This window comes from Mustela nigripes, chromosome 4, assembly GCF_022355385.1.
Source record: "Mustela nigripes isolate SB6536 chromosome 4, MUSNIG.SB6536, whole genome shotgun sequence".
NCBI lineage: Eukaryota > Metazoa > Chordata > Mammalia > Carnivora > Mustelidae > Mustela > Mustela nigripes.
Genome location: NC_081560.1, coordinates 27,916,496 through 27,939,918, shown reverse-complemented (window position 1 = coordinate 27,939,918; position 23,423 = coordinate 27,916,496). Strand labels below are relative to the sequence as shown.

The 23,423-nt window shown below is 37.8% G+C and overlaps 1 protein-coding gene across 10 annotated transcripts in view; it reads right to left on the bottom strand.

Moving 5' to 3' along the window:
• Positions 1-23,423, bottom strand: part of CADPS2 (calcium dependent secretion activator 2) — a 528,014-nt gene that overhangs the window by 277,099 nt on the left and 227,492 nt on the right. For all 10 annotated transcript variants that reach the window (XM_059396493.1, XM_059396490.1, XM_059396492.1 and 7 more), the window contains one exon: positions 22,426-22,547. In XM_059396493.1, coding sequence (XP_059252476.1) covers positions 22,426-22,547 — 122 coding nt within the window. The remainder of the gene's footprint in view (positions 1-22,425; positions 22,548-23,423) is intronic.

Below are 23,423 nucleotides of genomic sequence, written 5' to 3'. Positions count from 1 at the left end.
TAGAAAGAACTAAGTACTAATCACTTCTTAAACTCTTCCAATAAACTGAAGAGAACACTTTCCTTTCTTTTTTGGGGGGGGAGTGATGCAAGTGAGCAGGAGGTCGGACGGGTAGAAGGGAACGGACAGAAGCTTAAGCAGACTTTCGCCCATTGTGGGGGTCCATTTAACGACCCTGAGACCTGAGTGGAAATCAAGACTCAGACGCTTACCCAACTGAGCCACTCAGGCGCCCCTGAAGAGAACACTTTCAAATTCATTTTAAAAGAACAGCATTCATTGGATGCCAAAACCAGACAAAAACATATGAAGAAAAATTACAGACCAATATACTTGGCATATATAGAAACAAAATACCAGCAAAACAAAACCATTAAAAGGATCATACACCATGACTAAGTGAGTTTATTCCTGGGATGCAAAAATGGTTCAACATATGAAAATCAATGGGATACACCATAGTAACAGAATAAAGAATAAAAAATGACATGATCACCACAATAGAGAAAGTATTTGATAAAATTCAACATCCCTCATGATAAAAATCTCTGAGAAAATGAGGTATAAAAGGAATTTAACTCAATAAAATATTGGTCATATATGACAAGCCTACAGCTAACATCATCCTTGATGGTGAAAAGTAGAAAACTCTTCTTCTAAGATCTGAAATTAGGCAAGGATGCCCACTCTTAACACTTTATTCAGTATAGTACTGGAAATCCCAGCCAGCACAATTATGAAAAAATAACTTAAAAAGCATACAAATTAGAATGGGAGAAGTAAAATGATCTGTTTGCAGATATTATTCTGTATGTAGGAAACACTAAAGATTCCACAAAAAACTGTTAAAACTGCATAATAAATTTAATAAATTTGCAGGACACAAAATGAATATACAAAAATCAATTGCATTCCTATACACTAACAATGAATTATCCACAGAGGAAATTAGGGGAAAAAAATCCCATTTATAATAGCATCAAAAAATATTAATTTAGGAATAAACTTAACCAAGGTGGTAAAGACTAACAGAATTAAAATTACATGAAATTGATGAAAAAACTTAAGAAGCATTTAAGAATAAGTAAACAGAAAGATAACCCAGGTACATGGATTGGAAAATTTATTATTGTTCAATTATTCCTACTATCTAAAACAATCTACAAATTCAAAGTAATCCCTATCAAAATTCCAGCAATTACAAAAATTTAAAAAATCCTAAAAAACAAATGAAATCCCTAGAGACCCTAACAGCCAAAGCAATTTTGAGAAAGAAAGTATCACACTTCCTGATTTCAAAATATACTACATGAAGCTATAGCAATTAAAACAGTATGATACTGGTTAGAAATAGACATACACACCAGTGAGACAGAACAGAGGGCCTTGAAATACACACACATCTACAGGATATTCACATGCAAAAGAATGACCCTGGACCCTTATCTTAACACCATGCTCAAAAATCAACTCAAAATAATTATTTAAATGTTAAATCTGAATCTATAGTTTCATAGAAGAAAAGATAAGGGTAAAGTTTCAGGACATTGATCTAGGTAATGATTTCTTGGATGTGATGCTAAAACCACAAGCCACAAAGCAAAAACAGCATAGTGGGACTACATCAAAGAAGCTTCTGCGCAGCACAGGAAACAATCGACAGAGTGTAAAGACAACCTACGAATTGTGAGGAAATATATGCAAATCTTATTATCTGTTATTAGTAATTTTGGTTAATACCCAAAGCATATAGAGAACATGACTCCATAGCAAAAACAAACACAAACAACAAAAAAATTAGAAAATGGGTAAAGGATTTATACAGACACAGCTCCAAACAAGATACACAAATGGCCAAAGACACATGAAAAGATGCTCAACATCTGTAACCATCAGGGAAATGCGAGTCAAAACCACGATGGAGACTACCTCATACCTGTTAGGATGGCTCTTAATCTAAAAAACAAAAGATAACAAGTGCTGGCCAGGATATGGAGAAAATGAAACCTTTACTAACAGTGCTGATGAAAATATAAAATGGTGCATTCAGTATTGACAACAGTACGGAGGTTCATCAAAAAATTAAAAAAAAAAAATAGAAGCACTACACAATCCAGTGCAATCCTACTTCTGGGTATATACTTAAAAGAACTGACATAAGGATCTCTAAGAGATACTAGTACTCCCAAGCTTGTTGCAGCATTATTCAAAATACTTAAGATATGGAACAACCTAAAGGTGAAATCAATGGATAGATGCATGAGGAAGGTGTGTAAAATCACTCCATCTTAAAGAAGAATGAAATCCTGCCACATGTGATAACAGGGATGAACTTTGAGAGCCTTATACTGTGTATAAGTAGCTAGTCACCAAAGGATAAATAAAGCAGAATGGTGGTTGCCAGTGGCTAGGGGGAGGTGGAATTGAGGACGTGCTGCTTATGAAGTAAAAAGTTTCTGGGGTTCCTGCGTGGCTGGGTTGGTTGAGCGTCTGACGCGTGGTTTCAGCGCAGGTCACCATCTCCGGTTCATGAGGGGGAGCCCCGTGTAAGGGCTTCGCACTCAGCAGGGAGTGTGTTCTCTCCCTATCCAACTGCCCACCCCACCCACTCTGCATGTATGCACATCCTCTCTCTCAAATCTTTAAAAAATAATAATGGGTAAAAAGTTTTAGTTACAGAAGATGAATAAATTCTAGAGCTCTAGTGAAAATCATTTTGCTTATAGTAAAAAATATTGTGCACTTAAGAATTTATTAAAAGGGGAGATCCTATGTTGTGTTCTCACCACCGTAATGAATAAATTTCACTTGCAAAGAATGTCAGCCTTCATCTATACTGCAACTGTATTTCATACAGTTACCAAGCTGAGAAGAGTATCTATATAATGTATAAGCATTAATATACACACTATAGATATATCCCCAAATGAGTCATTAGAATGAATATAAAAATTTAAAACATTATGATACATTGCATTAATATCTCACTATGTTTAAGTAAAAAACAAAAATGCTTTAGTAAAGAAAAGACTGTGCTGAGATCAGTCTGTGTGCAAAACCTTCACCCAGCTCAACTGGTCTTGGAACAGTACTTGGATTTCTTAGAGAAAAGGAAGCGCCTTGCTCCCATGTGCAGAGGCATGGTGGAGTACGGCATTTCTGACCACAACTTAGCTGCATCTCCAGGTCACTAAGGCCATTTAAACACTCTGATTGACACAAACAACCTCCTGTATTCCCTTCTTCCCACTAAGGACCCACAGAGGATTCCAAGACAGTTTTACAAATTGTTTCAGATTGCCCTAGAGCCCACACAATCCCAGTAATAGAAGGTTGCACTGAATTTAGGATTATCCTTTCTTTGGCGGACCACATCTCAATGGTAGTGGGAGACCCCAGCTGCACAGCAGTTCTGCAGCCCCCGCACAAGTCACAGCTGAGTACCCTGCACATAATGTAGTAACAGGTGCCAACATGGAAAACGTGGCGGCGGGGTTACCATCAACAACTCAGAATGCTCTGATGCACAGCGCTAGCAATCCTTTGACAGCTGCATTTTACCAGAGCAGAGATAAATCTTCAATGACGTGAACTGAGAAACAAAACCAATGCTGACAGTAAATATAGGATAACCAAAGAATGCTGTGCCTTCGTAACTGACACTAAGGCCATTATTCATGTTGAAAATTGCCTACAGTTGATTGAAACTAACTCTCAAATCTTAAAAAAAAAATGGTCATAGGATTCTTACCAAGTAAATATTAAAGGACAATAAAAACGCCCCAGTCAAGAATTTCAGGCAGGACTCTGGGGACAGAAGCTCATTTTGCTTCATAAAATAAATTTCTTTCATGCTGTCAGGAGTGCTCAATCTTTCATCAAGTGTGAGGTGTGAGCCCCCTTCTGCTAATTCCCTGGACTTTAAACAGAATGCTAAGAAACCATGTACACATTTTAAAGCAAGAAATATATTTTTTAAGATTTTATTTATTTATTTGACAGACAGAGATCACAAGTAGGCAGAGAGGCAGGCAGAGAGGCAGGCAGAGAGGCAGGCAGAGTGGGGGAAGCAGGCTCCCTGCTGAGCAGAGAGCCTGATACGGGGCTCGATCCCAGGACCCCTAGGTCATGACCTGAGCTGAAGGCAGAGGTTCTAACCCACTGAGCCACCCAGGTGCCCCTAAAGAAAGATTCAAAAATTCAATGACAAGCACATAAAACAAAGGCTGAAAGAAAAAAATAGTATATGGAGTGAAGTAAAAGCAGAAGAACGTGGTGGAAAGTTCCCACACCCATTATCTCACTTCACGATATAATCCTTGATACAAGCATATTGCCCCATTTCACCAATAAAGACACACACTGAAGACAACCAGCCATGATAACATGGGCCCATCAAAAGATTAGCGCACCTATAACCAGCATCTGTGGCAAAGCTGGGATAATTTTATATTCTGGTCTCTCCTATTTTTTCCTGAAAACCATGTTGTCCTGACAGATGCCCACTATAAGCACTCTGAAATTATCATTTTAAAATCTTGAAATCTGAATTCTTTAAAAACTCCACCTTCTTTACTCTTACTTCCAATATAGGTCTTTCTATGTCTAATGTTTATAAAATCTGGTCATTTCTGGAACTATGAATTTATTCACCACTTCACATTACATGCTGTTCAATTTGGTTGCCTAAAATGTCTTTTCTACTTCTTGTTATCAACATCATCATTCTTCATTCATTGTTCAAGGATCTCGGCAAATCCCTTGTATGTGCTACCCCAGCTCTCTCCTCACAGCAGTTTTCTAAGCAGTTATCACCGCACAGAGAAGTCTCCAGGGAAGTCTGGTCCTGTGTTGCACGCTCCGGGTTGGGCAAGGATCTGCAGCAGCCTCAGTAGAGGCGGGTCCCAGGGACCTCTCCAAGAATGCCCAATTGAATTCTTTTTTTTTTTTTTTTAAGATTTTATTTATTATTTATCAGAGAGAGAGAGGGAGAGCGAGCGCAGGCAGATAGAATGGCAGGCAGAGGCAGAAGCAGGCTCCCTGCTGAGCAAGGGATCATGACCTGAGCCGAAGGCAGCTGCTTAACCAACTGAGCCACCCAGGCATCCCGCCCAACTGAATTCTTGATGGAAGGACAGGAGAGGCATCTAAGGGCATTCTTCTGACCACATGAGTTAATTAGTTGGCATCTGAAGCATATCGATAGTGTTCATAGTAGTATCTTCTGACCTCTGGACTCAGTCTGACTTTAATGCACGGCATGCTTGAAAACTTACATACATTCTTCGCCCATTTTCAAGTTCATATCTAGAAATTTTAAATTGAAATGTTTAGGGTTGCAGAGGGTCTGATTCCTGGTACACCGTAAGCAATGATATTTAACATAAAACTGTGATGTTGTTATTAAGGGAATTCAGTGGACTCTACTACGATAGATAGCAAGATAATCCCACCACCATCCATGTTAAAAACACCATTAAAGAGTTAATAACTCCTCTTTAATAGAAATTTGAGGGGCCCCTGGGTGGGTCATTCAGTTAAGCATCCAACTCTTGATTTTGGCTCAGGTCATGGAATCAAGCCCTGTGTCATGTCAGGTCTTCGCACTCAGCAGCAAGTCTACTTGAGGATTCTCTCTCTCTCTCTCTCCCTCTCTTTCTGCCCCTCCCCATTTCTCAGACTCTAAAATACACAAATTTAAAAAAAAAAAAGAAAGAAATTTGACATTATCTTCTTTTACCTTGAGATTCTACTATGATTCCATTTCCTGCCTCAGAAACTTAGTTTTATTCTACTGTGTTTTAATACCTGAGTATGTTTTATTGAGGACCCTATTTTAATCATCTGTACCAAATTTATATATAAATTTTAGTTTCTCTGATAATGCTCTGTAAAGAAAATATATATTAATATGTATAATGCCGTGTCTATAAAGGTACCTATCTATAAAATACTTGTTTATATAAAAATACACAGATTCATCTCCTTCAGGAATATACCTGAATATAAAAGTCCCATGTGACAAGCGCCCAGCTAACATCACACCCAACAGTGGAAAACACAAATCATCTAAGATTAGGAACAAGGCAAAGGTGCACATTCTTGTCACTTATGCTCAAGATAATACGGAAGTCCTAGCCAGAGCAATTAAGAAGGCAGAAGGAAGGAAGGGAGGGAGGAAGAGATCGGGAAGGAAGAAGGAAAGAAGGAGGGAGGAAGGGAGGAAAAGGAAAGAAGAAAAAGAAGGAAAAAGAGGAGAGAAGGAAAGGCACAAAGAGAAAAAGAAAGAGGCATGCAAACTAGAAAGGAAAAAGCAAAACATAATCAAACATATAGAAAACCCTAAAGACTCTACCCCAAAAAACCTTCTAAAAGTAATGAATACTCGGTATTTACCCCAAGGATACAGATGTAGTGAAAAGAAGGGCCATCTGTACCCCGATGTTCATAGCAGCAATGGCCACAGTTGCCAAACCATGGAAAGTCAAGATCTCCTTCAACAGATGAATACATAAAGATATGGTCCATGTATACAATGGAGTATTATGCCTCCATCAGAAAGGACGAATACGCAACCCTTCTATCAATATGGACAGGACTGGAGGAGATTATGCTAAGTCAAAGAAGTCAAGCAGAGTCGGTTATCATATGGTTTCACTTACTAGTGGAGCATAAGGAATAACACGAAGGATTTTAGGATTTTAGGGAAGGTTAAAGTGAACTGGGGTAAATTGGAGGGGGAGATACAGCATGAGAGACTGTGGACTCTGAGAAACAAATTGAGGGTTTGGGAGGGGAGGGGAATGGGGGTGATGGGTGAGCCTGGTGGTGGGTATTAAGGAGGGCACATATTGAATGGAGCACTGGGTGTGGTCTATAAACAATGAATCTTGGAACACTGAATGAATAAATAAATAAATAAAAGTAATGAATAAATTCAGTAAAGACGCAGGATATAAAAATCAACATAAAAAACCACTTGCATTTCTATACACTAACAATAAAGTATCCATAAAGGCATTAAATAACAGTCCCGCTTACAACAACAACAATTAGAATAAAATATGTAGGAATAAAATTTAACCAAAAAGGTGAATGATCTGAACACTGGAAACTGTAAGATATTCATGAAAAGCACTACAGAAAATACAAACTGTAAGATAACCGGTGTTCATGAATCAGAAGATAATTGTTAAAAGGTCTATTCTACCCAAAATAATCTAACAGAGTCAATACAATCCCTATCAAGATTTCCATGGGGCAGTTTTCAAAGAAATGGAAAAAAATTCTAAAATTAGTTTGGAGTCACAAAATCCTTGAACAGGTGAAGCAATCTTGAGAAAGAAGAATTAAACTGAAGATATCCCACTTCCTGACTTCAAACAATATTACAAAGTTATAGAAAAACAATATGGTACTGCCAAGAAAAAAGACACACAGACCAAGGGAACAAAAAACATGGCCCTGAATCAAACAGGCATGAGTGTTCAACTGAATTTCATCAAAGGCACCAAAAATGTACAATGGGAAAGGAGGGAGTCTCTTTCATAAATGATGCTGGGAAAACTGGACATCCATATGGAGAAGAGTAAAAGTGGATCCTTATCTTATACCAAAAAAAAAAAAAAGGATTAAAGACTTAAACATAATTCCCGAGACCATAAAACTGAAAGAAAATGCAGAGGAAAAGCACCCTGTGTTGGCAAGGATGTTTTGGATTACACCAAAAACACAGGCAACAAAAGGAAAAATCAAACTAAAAAGCTTTTGCACAGCAAAGAAAATAATTAACAAATTGAAAAAGCAACTTCTGTAATATTTGCAAAGCATACATCTGATAAAGGATTACTGTCTACAGGGTGACGGATGTTGGGGAGGGTATGTGCTGGTGAGTGCTGTGAACAGTGTAAGACTGATGACTCACAGAACTGTACCCCCAAAACAAATAATACATTATATGCTAATAAAAAATAAAAAATGATTTTTAAAAAAGGATTACTATCTAGCCCATATAAAGAATTCCTACAGCTCAATAGCAAAAATCAAATAACTTTACTAAAAATGGGTAAAGAACTGAACATTATTCCATAGAAAACCTATAAATGGCCAATACGTATACAAAAAGATGTTCAACATCACTCATCATCAAGGAAATGCAAATCAAAACCATGAGATATTACCTCACACCTGTTAGGATGGCTATTATCAGAAAGTCAAAAGGTAAGTATTGGTGAAGATGTGAAAAACATTTGCACTTTGGTAAGAACATAAACTGGTATAACCATTATGGAAAACAGTGTGGCATTTCCTCAAAACATTAAAAATAGAACTACCATATGACCCATCCATTGCACTCCTGAGTATATACGTTATATATTATATATACAGGATAAAAGGAAATAAAAACACTATCTTGAAGACATATCTGCATTCCCATGTTTGTTACAGTATTCTTCATGTTAGCTATAATATGGAAACAACCTGAGTACTCATCAATAGTAGAATGGCTAAAGAAAATGTGGTATATACATACAATGGAGTATCATGCAGCCTTAAAAGAGAAGACAGTCCTGTCATTTGTAACAACATGTAGGAACCTGGAGGGTATTAGGTTAAGTGAAATAGGCCATATGCAGAAAGAGTTACTGCATGGTCTAGCTTATATATGGAACCTAAAAAAAATAAGTCAAACTCATAGTAACAGCATGAGAGTGATGGTAATCAGAAATGTAGGGTGGAAGAAATGGGCAGATATTAATCAAAGGGTACAATGTGTCATTTATGAGTAAGTTCTCAAGAACTAATTACAACATGGTGACTATAGTCATATGGTTTACAATGTATTATATACTTAAAGTTTGCTAAGAGTATAAGTAGAACTCAAGAATCTCAACACACATACACAAAAGGTAACTACGGGATGTGAAAAATATATTGGTTTGATTATCATAATCATCTCATAACACATACCAAAACATTTTATACTTTGAATATATACAGTTATTTGTCAAAAACCAAATACAACTCTAGGAAATAAAATTTTTCGGAATTTAGTTTTTATTATAATGACTAATAATATTCAAACGATCCAAAATAAATACAAGTAATTAATAGTAAAAATGAAAAAAAAATTTTGATGTGCGTCTTACTGAAATGGACAGTGCTTCCCCCCCAACAATTAGTTAATATATCTAAAAGGTGACTCCTACTTAATTCTAGATTGAGTTCATCATCAATTTCAACTGATCAACTACTAGGATTTAATTTTACTATTATAGATACGAAAAACAAGTACACAGACATTATTATAGCAATTTCCATCAACTTATTTTCTACTTAAATGTAACCAAATACAGTGATTGATAAGCAAAAATTATTTTTCAATTATATAGCAGTTGAAAACAAATCCTTCATCTTTGTTGAAAGCAAGGAAGTATAAGCCACTTAATTTACAGAAGGGTTTGTGACATCATTTGTCCATCATTTTCTCAGAACTAACACATCACAAATTTTCCTTTTGAATGGTAACATGAAGGTTTTGCACTCTGGGACAGTAATCATGGCAAGACTCAAGTTGGTTGAGAGATGTGCCTTTCGTCTGAAAAGTCAAAGTAGAGAGCCTATGAAAAGGGAGTGGAGAAGGAACTTGCATATAGCAGGCTCTATTTCTAGAAAGAAGAGCTTTAGGAATGAGTACTTAGGATCTAAGGAATCATATATTGATTCTATTAAAATTATACTGTCCCTGTGTCTCCCTGGAGAAGTGGTCTTGCTTACCCAGAAGGTCCCCAATGTCAGGATAGCCAGGGTCACAAGAGTGGGAAGTGATCCTGAATTCTAGTTGCCACTCAGCATGCACAAGCAGAAGACCTGGCTCTCAAGAGCATGTTTTCCAAGGATTTTTATAAAAAAATGGAAGCTTGGGATGGGAAAACAAGGAAATGGGTATTCTGATTACAAGCTGTGCTGTCTCAGGTGTCCTACCATGAAATATACTGGAGACTGTATGTTTCACTCTAATGGGTAAATATATAGATTACTGAGCACTATGTGTCCATATTCCTGCAGCTGGTGCTAGACAGAAACCAGGAGGTATAATACACAGTCCCTGTCTCCAAGGAGCTTCGACCTCATTGGAGCCACCTGTTAAGGAAATGAAGTGCAAGCAGGAAGAGGCTATGTGGGTAATAGTGTTAAGTGGGTAGCTCAGGGAAGAGGAAGAGGGCCGCTACAGGATGCATCATTCTAGGAGGGAGCAGTGTGATGTCCCAAGCCCCTGCTAGCAAGGAGAGCTGCATTAGAGTCCGCTTCTGTGTGGACATGTGCCGTAACAGAAAGCATTTGCTAATGGAGAGGACTACAGAGAGCCCGTACACACAGAAACATGGTGCCCCTTCATCTCTTCCCCTCCTCCCAACCTCAACCCTACCCAAAAGTGGTAGAATGAGTATATGAACAGACAAAAGAAGAGTGAACAGAACGGATGACAGCAACTTTTCCCTCCCCAAAGGTTTCTGGATGAGCTGGAAGAAAAGGAACAAGTTTTGAAAAGGCTTAAGCTGTGACTTAAACTGTCTGAAAATGTCAATACCTGAAACATCTTATTTAATACCTAGCGATGAGCCGAACAGCCATGGTTTCTGCGAAGACACAGGATCCATATCAAAGGACATGGCAAGTGAATCCTGGAGCGTGTCTGAGAGTAACCCAGGGATAAAAATTAAGTTGTTTGCTACTCACACTCCCCCACATTGAGCCCATTCAATACGCTGGTTACATAAATCGAATGGACCAATAATGAAAACAACTACAAAAGGTTGCTCTAAAAAAATAAATAAATAAAAAGTCACAGATTATAAAGGGAAGTTATTTACAAACTGTAAATCTGTCCTAGAGATGTTGATAATCATAATTATATGAAGTTTCTCCCAAGCCCTCTCACTCTCATTTTCTGTTTTAGCTCACTAAGGCTGTTCAGCATCTGGAACCTTAATCTAGCATTTTTTTCCCTTTAATTGGGATATCACTAATTACAAGGATCCCCAAATCATCTTCCTTTACTTCCAAGTAAATTCTTAGTGAATGTAATTTCTGTATTTGGCCAATGTTTATCTCGTTAGGCTTCATTTTGTTTTGCGCCAGTAGCATCAGCTTAGAGAAATGTTACTTCTGGTGAATTTATTTATATAAGACGAAGCAATCTCGTGTTTTTAAAGATAGAAATGAGAAAAGGTGAAACTTACACCATTCAAGTGTTTACCTTTAGGTTCATTAAAACAAGCACACTTCTTGATAGATTTTAAAATGTAGTGTATTTGATCTCTGGTTCTCAAGAGTAGCAGGCTAATGAAAACTAACGCAGAAATAACTAAAATGAAAACTCTGCTTTTATAAAAAGCATGGCTAGATTCCTGTAGTTTTTATGCTGTCTGTATTTAATCTCTCAAACACTTGTCCCAGCACCTTGTCACTCTGATAAGCTTTCCATTTGTAGCTGCACTATTCTCTCCATAGTCTGACAGATTATTACAATTCTGATTCAGAATTTAGAGTTTCTAGAAACAGGTACTGGAGCCTCTATTTCCCATCATTTTCATGAGGTTGAAGAATGTTCTGTCCTCTTATCTGTAAATATATCTCGCCAATGATACAACTCATCAGTTTTTCCTACTGCTCCTTACCTTTCTATTTTATAACTTTCAGAGGGTGGGGAGTAGAGACTAACCTTCAAATATCTTTAATAAAATAGCTCTGTGCATCAAAGAGATACAGTATGGTAACAAACAACAAAACAAGCCCTCCCCCAAACAGTGCTGCTTCCCTTTAAATTTTTTTTTTTTTAATTGTGGTAAGAACATATAACATGAGATCTCCCTCTTTTTTTTTTTTTAAGATTTTATTTATTTATTTGACAGAGAGAGAAATCACAAATAGGCAGAGAGGCAGGCAGAGAGAGAGAGCGGGGAAGCAGGCTCCCTGCTGAGCAGAGAGCCGGTATGGGGCTTGATCCAAGGACCCTGAGATCATGACCTGACCCAAAGGCAGAGGCTTAACCCACTGAGCCACCCAGGTGCCCCGAGATCTACCTTCTTAAATGTTTAAGTGTACAGTACAGTATTGTTCACTGCAAACCTAATATTGCACAGCAGGTTTCTACAATGATTCATCTTGCATAATGGAAACTTTATATGCCTTGAAGAGCAAATCCCCATTTCCCCTTCCTCTGAGTTCCTGGTTTGTTTTTAACAACCAATTTCTTTGCTTTTATCTCCCTGATACATAGATCTACCCTTGCCCTCCATGGGATATTATTAGCTCTTGTGTTTTTAGGCACTCAAAGGACGGTCACTATTGGCAGGCACAATGTTATCAAGAGATTCGTGGCGACTGCATGAGTCCTCCCTCATCAGTCTGTCATTCTTCTCAGGCTCCCTTTCCTTTCCGGTGGTATCATTAAGGGTATGGGCTAAAAGTCAAGTAACAAAATATCTGGAAAATATTTAAAAAAAAAAAAAAGCTATACAAGTGTAGCAACATGTTTTTGTACCTCTGTTTACAGAGAACAAAACCTTTCCAGGCTCACTGAGAGACTATGAAACAATGACTTAAAAATCCATGAACAATTTCCTCCCTAACTGAAATACAGTTTACCTACACTCCCTTCCCTCCATTAAATACTAAAACTTTAATAGAATAACTCATTACTACTCTTTATAAATCAAATTTGTCTATAAACATACTTTTATGAGATCTCAGATTCTCTATTCTAAGTTAATGTACCAAGCTCACATGCTGTTTCTACCTAATTGCTGGCAGGAAATAAGAACTACAGGAATGAAACAGGCAGTGGTTAGAAATCTTCAGTTTATTGGAAATATGGACTAAATAAGGCTCTTTAATTAGTATCAGACAGAAGGATGAATTGATCTCCAATACGACACAAACTGTTGAAGCTATAAAATTTAGAAAACGTGTCTGAGGCACAATTCACTATAATGATGGAGGAGATGAGTCTCTTTCCTGTTGTGCTAGAGGGAGAAGTAACCACACTGCCGGAAAGCGACAGTCGGTCAGCATTCAGAAGACACATTTTTAATTTAAAGTGGTCTGCCCCTGGGATACAATGATAAATATAAATCATTTAATTCATTTTACAGTTAACTCAGTATTTGCGAGGAAAGAGAAAAGCTATTTTAGCCAAATTTCCTTGTGGTAAGAATAAAAAGGAGTACTGGAGATTGTGATCATATTTTCTAACTTGTAAGCATTTTAATACACTTAAATTATCCAGTTAGATGTTGTTCTCTATTATCAGAATCTCTTTACGAATACACCATAAGCTATATGACTACTGATAAAAAAAGTTAACTCGTTTACTGACCAAATACTTAAGTATCAAATAAATTTTGTAGAAATTATGCTAAATGAAAAAACCCACACTACAGAGGGCATGATTTCATTTATATGAAATGTCCAGAAAAAATAAAACTCTAGCGCTAGCAAGTAGGTGAGCTTTCTGAAACTGGCAGTTCCAAGACTGCAAACGGACGCGGGAGACATTCTGAAGTGATGTGTTTTAAAACTGAATTGATAGCAGCACAAGCTGATAGCAGCACAGGTGCCTAAATTTACTGAAAATCATCTACTTGACAATGAAAAAATTTCATGCTGCGTAAATTATACTTCAATAAAGCTTTTAAAAAAGATTCTCTAGGGGCGCCTGGGTGCTCAGTGGGTCAAAGCCTCTGCCTTCGGCTCAGATCATGATCTCAGGGTCCTGGGATGGAGCCCCGCATTGGGCTCTCTGCTCAGCAGGGAGCCTGCTTCCCCCTCTCTCTCTCTGCCTGCCTCTCTGCCTACTCATGATCTCTCTCTCTCTCTGTCAAATAAATAAATAAAATCTTTAAAAAATATAAAATAAAAAATAAAAAGATTTTCTAAAAAACAACAGGGTATTCGAATTCTTAGGGCATTCGCACGCCCTGAAGATTTCATGGACTACTGCTGTCCTAGTGTTTATGGCCCCCACTCCCAAATACCCATGTTGAGGCCCAAAACCTCAGTATGATGGTCTGTCTCCCCACTCTGTGAGGGTACAGGGAGAACTTAGCCCTTATAAAGCAAGAAGAGGCCCCTCACCCAGAACCCGACTCTGCTGCTGCCCTGATCTTGGACTTTTATCTACAGAATTGTACAAGATAAATATTTGCTGTTTAAATCACCCAACCTATGGTATTTTTATTGTAGTAGCCCAAACTGAAAAGTGTGGTGCTGCTGTAACAAATAGCTAAAAATGTGGAAGCAGCTTCGGAATGGGCATAAGCGCTAGGGGCGGGAAGAACTTGGAGATCCGGGCTAGAAAGAGCCAGTATTACAACAAAGGGCTTCTAAGGGAAGATCTGGTGAAGGTTCAGTAAGAGAAGAGCTATAGACGAAGCTTCCTTCTTCTCAGAGAAGACATATTATGAACAGAATGTTGGTAAAAATACGGATGGTGAAGGCTATTTTGATGAGATCTCAGTGGGAAAGAAGAACATGTTACCGGAAACCGCAAGAAAGATTATCTTTGTTATAAGGGACAAAGAACCTGGCTGAATCATGTTCATGTTCTAGTGTTTTGTGAAACATAATACCTCTGTGCAATGAAACTGGAGAATGACCTGAGGAAATTTCTGAGCAAAGTGTTGAAGGAGCAACTTGGTTGCTCCTGACTGCTTACAATAAAATGCAGTAAGAGAAAATGAATGAAAGACAATTGTTATGTAAAAAGTTAGCAGATCATAAAGATTTGAAAGATTCTTAGTCTGTCCATAACGAGAAAGTGTGTTCAGAAAAGAACACTCAAGGTGTGGGAGACCAGCCATTTGAGGAGGAGGTAAGTGTAGGTATGAACCACGAACCTCATCAACCACCTCAGCAGGAACACTGTTGGTTTGAACTGAAGGAGATTGAAAGAAATGAAGGAAAGCTGCTGAACTTCTTAGACCCTATAAAACTGGACCAGAGGGCGCCTGAGTGGCTCAGTGGGTTAAAGCCTCTGCCTTCGGCTCAGGTCATGATCTCAGGGTCCTGGGATCGAGCCCCGCGTCGGGCTCTCTGCTTCCTCCTCTCTCTCTGCCTGCCTCTCCACCTACTTGTGACCTCTGCCTGTCAAATAAATAAATAAAACTGGACCAGAGATTCAGCTATGAACACATTCTAGTCTTTAAGACAAGGGAGGAATGACTCCAAAGGTGAATCAGAGATCATCAGGGCTACCAATCCCAGTACAGGCCTTTAGTACAACAAGCCTGCAAGGGTTTGGAGGAAGGCAGGGCACAGAAAGGACGATCTCCACCTCAGTTTCAAAGGCTTAGACCTCTGCCCAGCAGGCCTTGTGGATGGGCCCCTGCTTTTGTTTCAACATGCTGGGTGGCAGCCACCAGAAGCTGCAGGGGTTAAACACCCAACCAGCAGAGCCATGCAGGTGTGATCACTGGCCTGGTGGGTCCAGAAGGCACAGCTTGGAACCAAAGAAGAGCACTCCTGAGGCTTCATGTCTAAAGGAGTTTATGGTGCTAGGCTTTAGATTTACCTGGGACTTGTCACCTACTCTTCCATTCCTCATTTCTCTGTTTTGAGCTGGAATATCTCTTCTGTGCCTCTCCCACCACTGTTCTCATGAAGCATATAACTTATTTGGTTTCATAGGCTCATGGCTGGAGAGGAACTTGGCCTCAGAATGAATCATCACTCACTTTACCCATATCTGATTTGGATAATATTTAGATGAGTCTTTGGATTTTAGACTCCAGAACCGATGCTAGAATAAAGTAAAACCCTCAGGGGCCGTTGGGATAGAATTAACCTATTTTGCAGGTGAAAACATGAATTTTGAGAGGACTGGTCGTGTACCCCCAAAAGTTCAGATGCTGAAGCTGTAATCCCTAATGTAATAATGTCTTGAGGTGGGGCTCTGGGAGGAAACTGAATGTGGATGAGGTCATGGGAATAGAGCCCCCGTGATGGAACTGGTGCCCCTATAAGAAGATGAAGAGATGCAAGAGCTCCCTCTCCACTGTGGGAGGACCCAGGAAAGACCCTCCCATGTGGGAGGACCCCTGAAAGAGGGCCCTCCCTATAAACCTCAATGACTGTGCTGGCAGCTTGATCTCACACTTCCAGCATCCACAACTGTGAGAAATAATGTTTGTTGTTTAAGCCGCCCAGTGTTAAAACAGTATTTCTGTCAGAGCAGCGTGAAGTAAGATGTCTAGAAAAAAATATAATTGCCATAAAAGAGCTTCCCAACCAGTGAGTGGTGATATACTGTTGTGTTCCTAGTGGGTTTCAGGAGGGACTTCTGTTATCCTTGTCACTGGGGTGACGTGAGAGGATCTGAGTCTTTTACTTTCTTGCTAATAAGAAACTTCTTCCATTGACTGTTTACTGTACAAATAACACATTTTCCGGATCCAAATTCTCCTTGCTGAGTGAAAATGTAGAGAACATATTGATATTTATGGGATGCTGCTCAAGCAGTGCTTAGGATATTTATAGCTCTAAGTACCTGTCGTGGACGATCTCAACACAAAAATCTAACTTTCCACCTTAAGACACTAGAAAAAGAGGAGAAACTAAACCTAACGGAAAAAGGGAAGGAAATAAAGAAGATTAGAGTAAGAATCAATGAAACAAAAGTTGCGTATTTTAAAGATACAATTTTTTTTAGCTAGATGGACTAAGAAAAAGGAGATTCAAATACTAGAATTCATTGAATTCATTTTAGAATTTGAAGAAGGAATATTTTATGAAAATAAAAAACATTGTAAATGAATACTATAAACAAATGTATGCCAATAAATTAGGCAACTTGAATGAAATGGACAAATTACTCTAAATACACCAAATCCCAAAACTGACAAGAAACAGGCACTCTGAATAGATCTACAAGAAAGAGATTAAATTAGTAATGGAGACCTACCTACAAAGAAAGCCCAGCCCCAGAGGGTTTCTTCAGTAAATTCCAACAAACATTAATGAATTAATACTAATTTTCCATACTTAAAAAAAAAGACCACTTCCAAACTCATTCTACGAGACCAATATAAAATCAGATAGGTCTCTGCCTGCCTCTCTCCCTACTTGTGACCTCTGTCAAATAAATAAATAAAATCTTTAAAAAAATTAAATAATGTAATGCACCATGTCAATAGGATTAAAAGCAAAACCTACATGGTCCTCTCAACAGAGGCAGAGAAATCATTTGACAAAATCCAACACCTTTTCGTGATAAAAACACTAACAAATCTATAAATAGGAACTTCCTCAAATTGGCAACAGGCATCTACAAAAAATCCAGAGTTAGGATTATACTTAATCATGAAAAATACATGCTTTTCTACTAAAATCAGGAAGAACACATAAAGGTCTACTCCTGCCACTTGTACCCAGCACTGCAGTGGAAGAACTAGTCAGGGCAATTAGGCAAAAAAAAAAAAAAAAAAAAAAAGAAATAAAAGGTATCCAGATCAGGCAGAAAGAAACAGAATTATCACTACTTGCAGATGACATGATCTTAAATTAAAAAAAAAAGTCTAAGAAATCTCATAAAATAACAACCATTAGAATTAACAAGTTCAGCAAAGATGCAGCATGTAAGATCAATATTTAAAAAATAATCTTTATAAATGTACAGTAAACAATCCAAAATAACTTAAGAAAAGGATAGAATACCAGGAATAAATTTTACCTAAGAAGTTCAAAACGTACACTTTGGAAACTACAAACTATTGTTAAAATAAACAAAGGTCTAAATAACTAGAAAGACACTATGTTCATGAATAAGAAGACAACACCACTGATTAAGATGGCAGTACTCTCCAAGTTGATCAGATTTGATACAATCTCTAGGAGAATCCCAGCTGGAGATATTTGCAAAACCTTTGTGGAAACTGGCAAAGTTATCCTTAAGGTCATAGGGAAATTAAGAATAGCCAAAATAATATTGAAAATGAATAGAGCTGGAAGATACATACTCATGAAATTAAAATGTTACAAAAGGCCAAAAAAACCAAAACCAAAAACAAAACCCCCAAACAAAACCTACTTCATAAAAGGCAATGGTAAGCAAAATATTGTGGTATTAGCATAACAACATCAATGTAATACTATTCAGAGTCCAGAAACAAACCCATGTTATTTATGGTAAATTGATTTCCAAAAGGGAACCTAGAATATTTAATGGGAAAGGAATAGTTTCCTCAACTTAAGAACTGGACAACTAGGGGCACCTGGGTGGCTCAGTGGATTAAGCCTCTGCCTTCAGTTTGGGTCATGATCTCAGGGTCCTGGGACATAGCCCTGCATTGGGCTCTCTGCTTACTCCCCCACCCCCTGCTTACTTGTGATATCTGTCAAATAAATAAAATCTTTAAAAAAAAAAAGAAAGAACTGGACAACTGAATTGTCACATGCAAATAAATGAAGTTGAACCCTTACATCCTACCACAAATAAAAGTCAGCAGCTGACTCTTGGTTTCTGCTCAAGTCACAATCTCAGAGTCATGAGATCAAGCCCCACATGGGGCTTGAGATTCTCTTTCCCTTTTCCTCAACCCTTCTCCCTGCTTGTGCACATGCGCATGCAATCTCTTTCTCAAGATAAATAAATCTTTAAAATGGGTTAATGACCTAAATATAAGAGGTAAAACTATGAAAGTCTTAGGAGAAAACATGGGGCTAAATTTTTGTGACCTTGGATTGACCACCAGATTCTTAGACCTGGCTCCAGAAGCAAAGTAGCAACAGCAAAATAGACCGAACAGTATCAAAAGACAATATCAAGAAAACAAAAAGATAATCTACACAAAAAGAGAAAACATTCACAAATCATATATAAGAATCTAACATCCAGAATATAGAAATAGCTCTTACACTTAAAAAGATAAACAACTCAATAAAAAAAGGAGGGAGAGACTCAAATAGACATTCCTCTACAGAGATATACAGATAGCTAATACAACATATGAAAATATGCCCAACATCATTAGCCAGGAGCGAAGCATAGATCAAATCACAATGAGATACCATGTCCCCCCTACTAGAATGACTGTGTATAGGGCAAATAATAAGTACTGGGGAGAATGTGAAGAAATTGAAACTCTTCCACATCGTCGATGGGAAAATAAAGTGGTGCTATCACTGTGGGAAGCAGTTTGGTGGATCCTCAAACATCTAAACATGCAATTATTACCCAGTCCAGCAATTCCACTACAGACAGACTTAAACCAACCGAAAACAGGGACTCAAACAGATATTTGCACAACTTTTCTTGCAGCATTCCCAGCAGCCACAAGGTGGAAACAACCCAACTGTCCTCAATCTAAATGAATGGATAAACAAAATGTGGTATATCCATGCCAGGATTTGGTCATAGAAAGAAATGAAGTTCTGAACACGCTAGAAGTTCTGAAGTTCTGATACATGCTAGAAGTTAGAGGAAGCAGAAAACACTATGTTAAGGGAAAGAAACCAGTCACAAAAGAGCACACACTATATAATTTTATTTATTTGAAATGTCCAGAATAAGCAAATCTATAGAGACAGAAAGTCACTTAGTAGTTGGTCAAGATGGGGGTAATCTGAGGTTGATAGGTAAAGGGATGTGGTGCTTCTTTTTAAGGTAATGAATAGGTTGTAGAATTGCTGATGATTGCACAACTCTGTGAATATACTAATACAGACTAATATAACTGACCTTTAAAACAAAACCACACCTCTCCCTTGACTTCATATGCTCTGCCCAAAATAGCCCCAATTTCCTTCTGTCTCATGGCCTCCTCCTAGGTCTAAAGAATCTCTTGAAAGAGTTGTTTATTCTCTTTATTTTCACTTATTGTCACACTGTAACTCAACTCTATTTGCCTGCAGGAGTAAATACTGCACCCTCCAATATTTACTGTGACTACGTCATAAAAATAAGCATAAGCAACTGAATCAATTCTGACAGCCTACTGGATACTAGAAGATCGAACAGGACAAGATACCTACCTTTTTCTCAAGGGGGAAATACAAAAGGAACAGAGAAGAAGCACATTAGTCTAAAGATTAAAATGAGCCAGAAAGTATCTGCTTCATAGTGGGTTATCTATTTTTTTTTTCATATTGGGTTATCTAAAAGAGGTCTTCTCAGCAAGTGAGGTTTAAGATTTTTTTTTTTTTTTTTTAAGGTAGGCTCCATGCCCAGAGTGGAGCCCAATGCAGGACTTTAAACTTCATAACTCCAAGATCAAGACCTATGCTGAAGTCGAGAGTCAGATGTTTAACTAACTGAGCTACTCAAGATTTTTTTTTTAAGACTTTTTTAAAAATTTAAATTCAAGTTAGTTAACGTAGTGTATTATTAATTTCAAGGTAGAGTTTAGTGATTCATCAGTTGCATGTAACACCCAGTGCTCATTATCATCAAGTGCCCTCCTTAATGCCCTTCATCCAATTACCTCCTCCCTCCCACCCACGTCCCCTCCAGCAACCCTCAATTTGTTCCCTATCGTTAAGAATCACTTATGGTTTGCCTCTGTTTTTATTTTTCCTTCCTTTCCCCTGTGTTCATGTGTTTTGTTTCTTAAATTCCACATGAGTGAAATCATATGGTATTTTTCTTTCTCTGACTCAATTCACTTGGCATAATAAACTCTAGTTCCAGCCACATTATTGCAAATGGCAAGATTTCATTCCTTTTGGTGGCTGAGTAGTATTCCATTGTATATACATACACACATCATCTTTATCCATCCATCTGCCAATGGACATCTGGGCTCTCTCCTTATTTTGGCAGTTGTGAACATTGCTGTTACAAACATTGGGGTGCATATGCCTCTCCAAATCACTATGTTTGCACCCTCTGAATAAATACCTAGTGGTGTAATTGCTGGGTCATAGGGAAGCTCTACTTTTAACTTTTTGAGGAACCTCCATTACTCTTTTCCAGAGTGGCTGCTCCGGCTTGCATTCCCACCATCAGTGAAAAAGGGTTCCCCTTTTAGTGCATCTGCACTGACATCTGTTGCTTCCCGAGTTAATTTTAGCCATTCTGACCAGTGCGGGGTAGTAACCCATTGTGCTTTTGATTTTTATTTCCCTGATGATGAGTGATGTGAAGCATTTTTTCATGTGTCACTTATTAGTCATTTGTAGGTCTTAACTTTGGAGAAATGTCTAATACCAAGGATCCAGCCATACAAACATAAATGGAAGGCAGGCAGAGGGAAAAACAAGTGTAAAGATATGTTTGAGGAATTATAGGAAGCCCTTCTGACGAAGGGCTAGGGGAGGTCCCAGAGGTAATGAGAGTCTGGTTAGGGGTAGACCTGTAGGACTTTTTATTAGGCACGGTCAGAAATTGCTACTTGCTTCTTCTCTATCTCATAATGCCCTGTGCATATCTGTCCTATTACACTCGTATCTCTGTCCCCACCTTAAACTTGTGCCTGCCCTAAGGAAAATCAAAGTTTTTGTTCACCTCTATCTACCCACTGCCAACCAGGATCTGATTAGACACTTCCTGAATGAACAGGCCACATTATCATGCTGTGATAAGACAAAAATCCCAAGTCCTGAGGAAGGAAAAATATCTTTTCTAAAGGCAGTGTACAACACCTAGTGTTTCATGCAATATGTGCCCTACATAAACAATGAATCTTGGAACACTGCATCAAAAACTAATGATGTATTTTATGGTGACTAATATAAGACATAACACAGCATAACACAATAAAAAAAATTAATTAAAAAAAATAAAGGCAGTGTACAAATGAAAGCCAAGCAATTTTCACTCAGCTTCCTCAGGCTACCTTGGTTATTTCTACCAGACACTATGATGTTTCCCAAGTTTCAATCAGTTAAAGAGAACATCTTCCAAACTTAATTAAACTCATTCGCAGAATTTGAAACCTAAAACTGCCAGCTAAGAACAGCTTTAGCTTCTCTGATTACTGTGCGGTTGTCAGTAATTGGTTCTCTAACTCAAGCCTATTCCCTAGGTATTCTACGACACTGCAAAATTATATCCACCTCAACATCATCAGTGTCATAGGGTCATCAGCAATACATGGAAATGGAAAAGCTATTAGGTTATAGTATAGGATCAAGCACTACCTTTTAAATAACACATGAAAACACATGCTTTCTTTTTAAATGACTTGCAAACATTGACTTCCCGAATAACTAGCTTCTCATTTGCAGGTTAGATTTTCTATTTGTACTACACAGGGAATCTGTTATAGTTCTAATTATAGCATCCTTATCTAGAAAGGCACACAATGATTCTAACACAGTTGAAACAAAGCTAACCAATAACCCTTGTGGAGTATAAAACCACACAATGCTACAAATGAATAAACCATGTTTCTTTGGAAGGGGAAAATTTTTTTTCAGCTGGCTTACTGTGGCCTTGAGGCTTCAGCCTGGTCTGTCTGCAGTTTTTCTCCTCCTTCCACTTCCATTGTACAGTAAACAATTCGATTGGGAGCAACGGACTTCAAACCTTGCACTTCCATTATGACAATCTAAAGATGAAAAAAAATTTTTTTAAATGATACATCAAATTAGCAGTCTTTAACAAGACACAGAAGTAGCAGCATTGACAACAATTAGAATGACCAACTGATAAAATTATCCGGCAACATCAATGGTATTTTATCTTCGCTAGAATCATCTGTATCCATGGAAGGTATAATAAGTAACTTTCTGAGGAAGTCTGATATTGAAGAAAAATCCCCTGCCAGCTTGTTAAAGTAAGGTTAAGATCTCTAAATATAAGCCTTACTGAGTTAAATGAGATATAAACTCAGATTCTTTAAAAATGTTGTTAAGTCTGCATAAGGTAAAGCGGAATCGCCCATGAAAATTCAGGGAATGTGCTAAAAGCAGTACCAGTTGAATTCCACATAAAATGAAATCCTATTCATGAGTGGTGTCCATCATCATCAACTCAATTCGTGGTAATCAGTATGTAACATCATCAGAACTTTATCTGTTCACTTATTTAGATACTATTAGTATTTATAAAAGAATATTCATTATAAAAAATGTATATCTTATTATGAAGTATGGGAGATACAACCTCCCAAAGACTATCTTACACTAACTTGGCAAGGGAAAAAGGACTTTTCCACCCACTAAAGGTATATGCGACTTTAATGCAGCACACTGGGAATGGGTGGAATGACTGATACTGTTTTATGCACTTATAAGTCCTGGAAAAAAGGGAAACAAATATTTTTCAAGTGGGCTTTAATGTTCATGTTTTTGCTTTTTTTTTGTTTTTCAGTCAAATCTTGCATCCTGAAGTTTCCCAAGCTTTTGAGACTCATAAAATATATTCAATGGCATATTTATAATATGCACAGGTTTTTGCTAATCTCATGTTGTATTTGTACAAA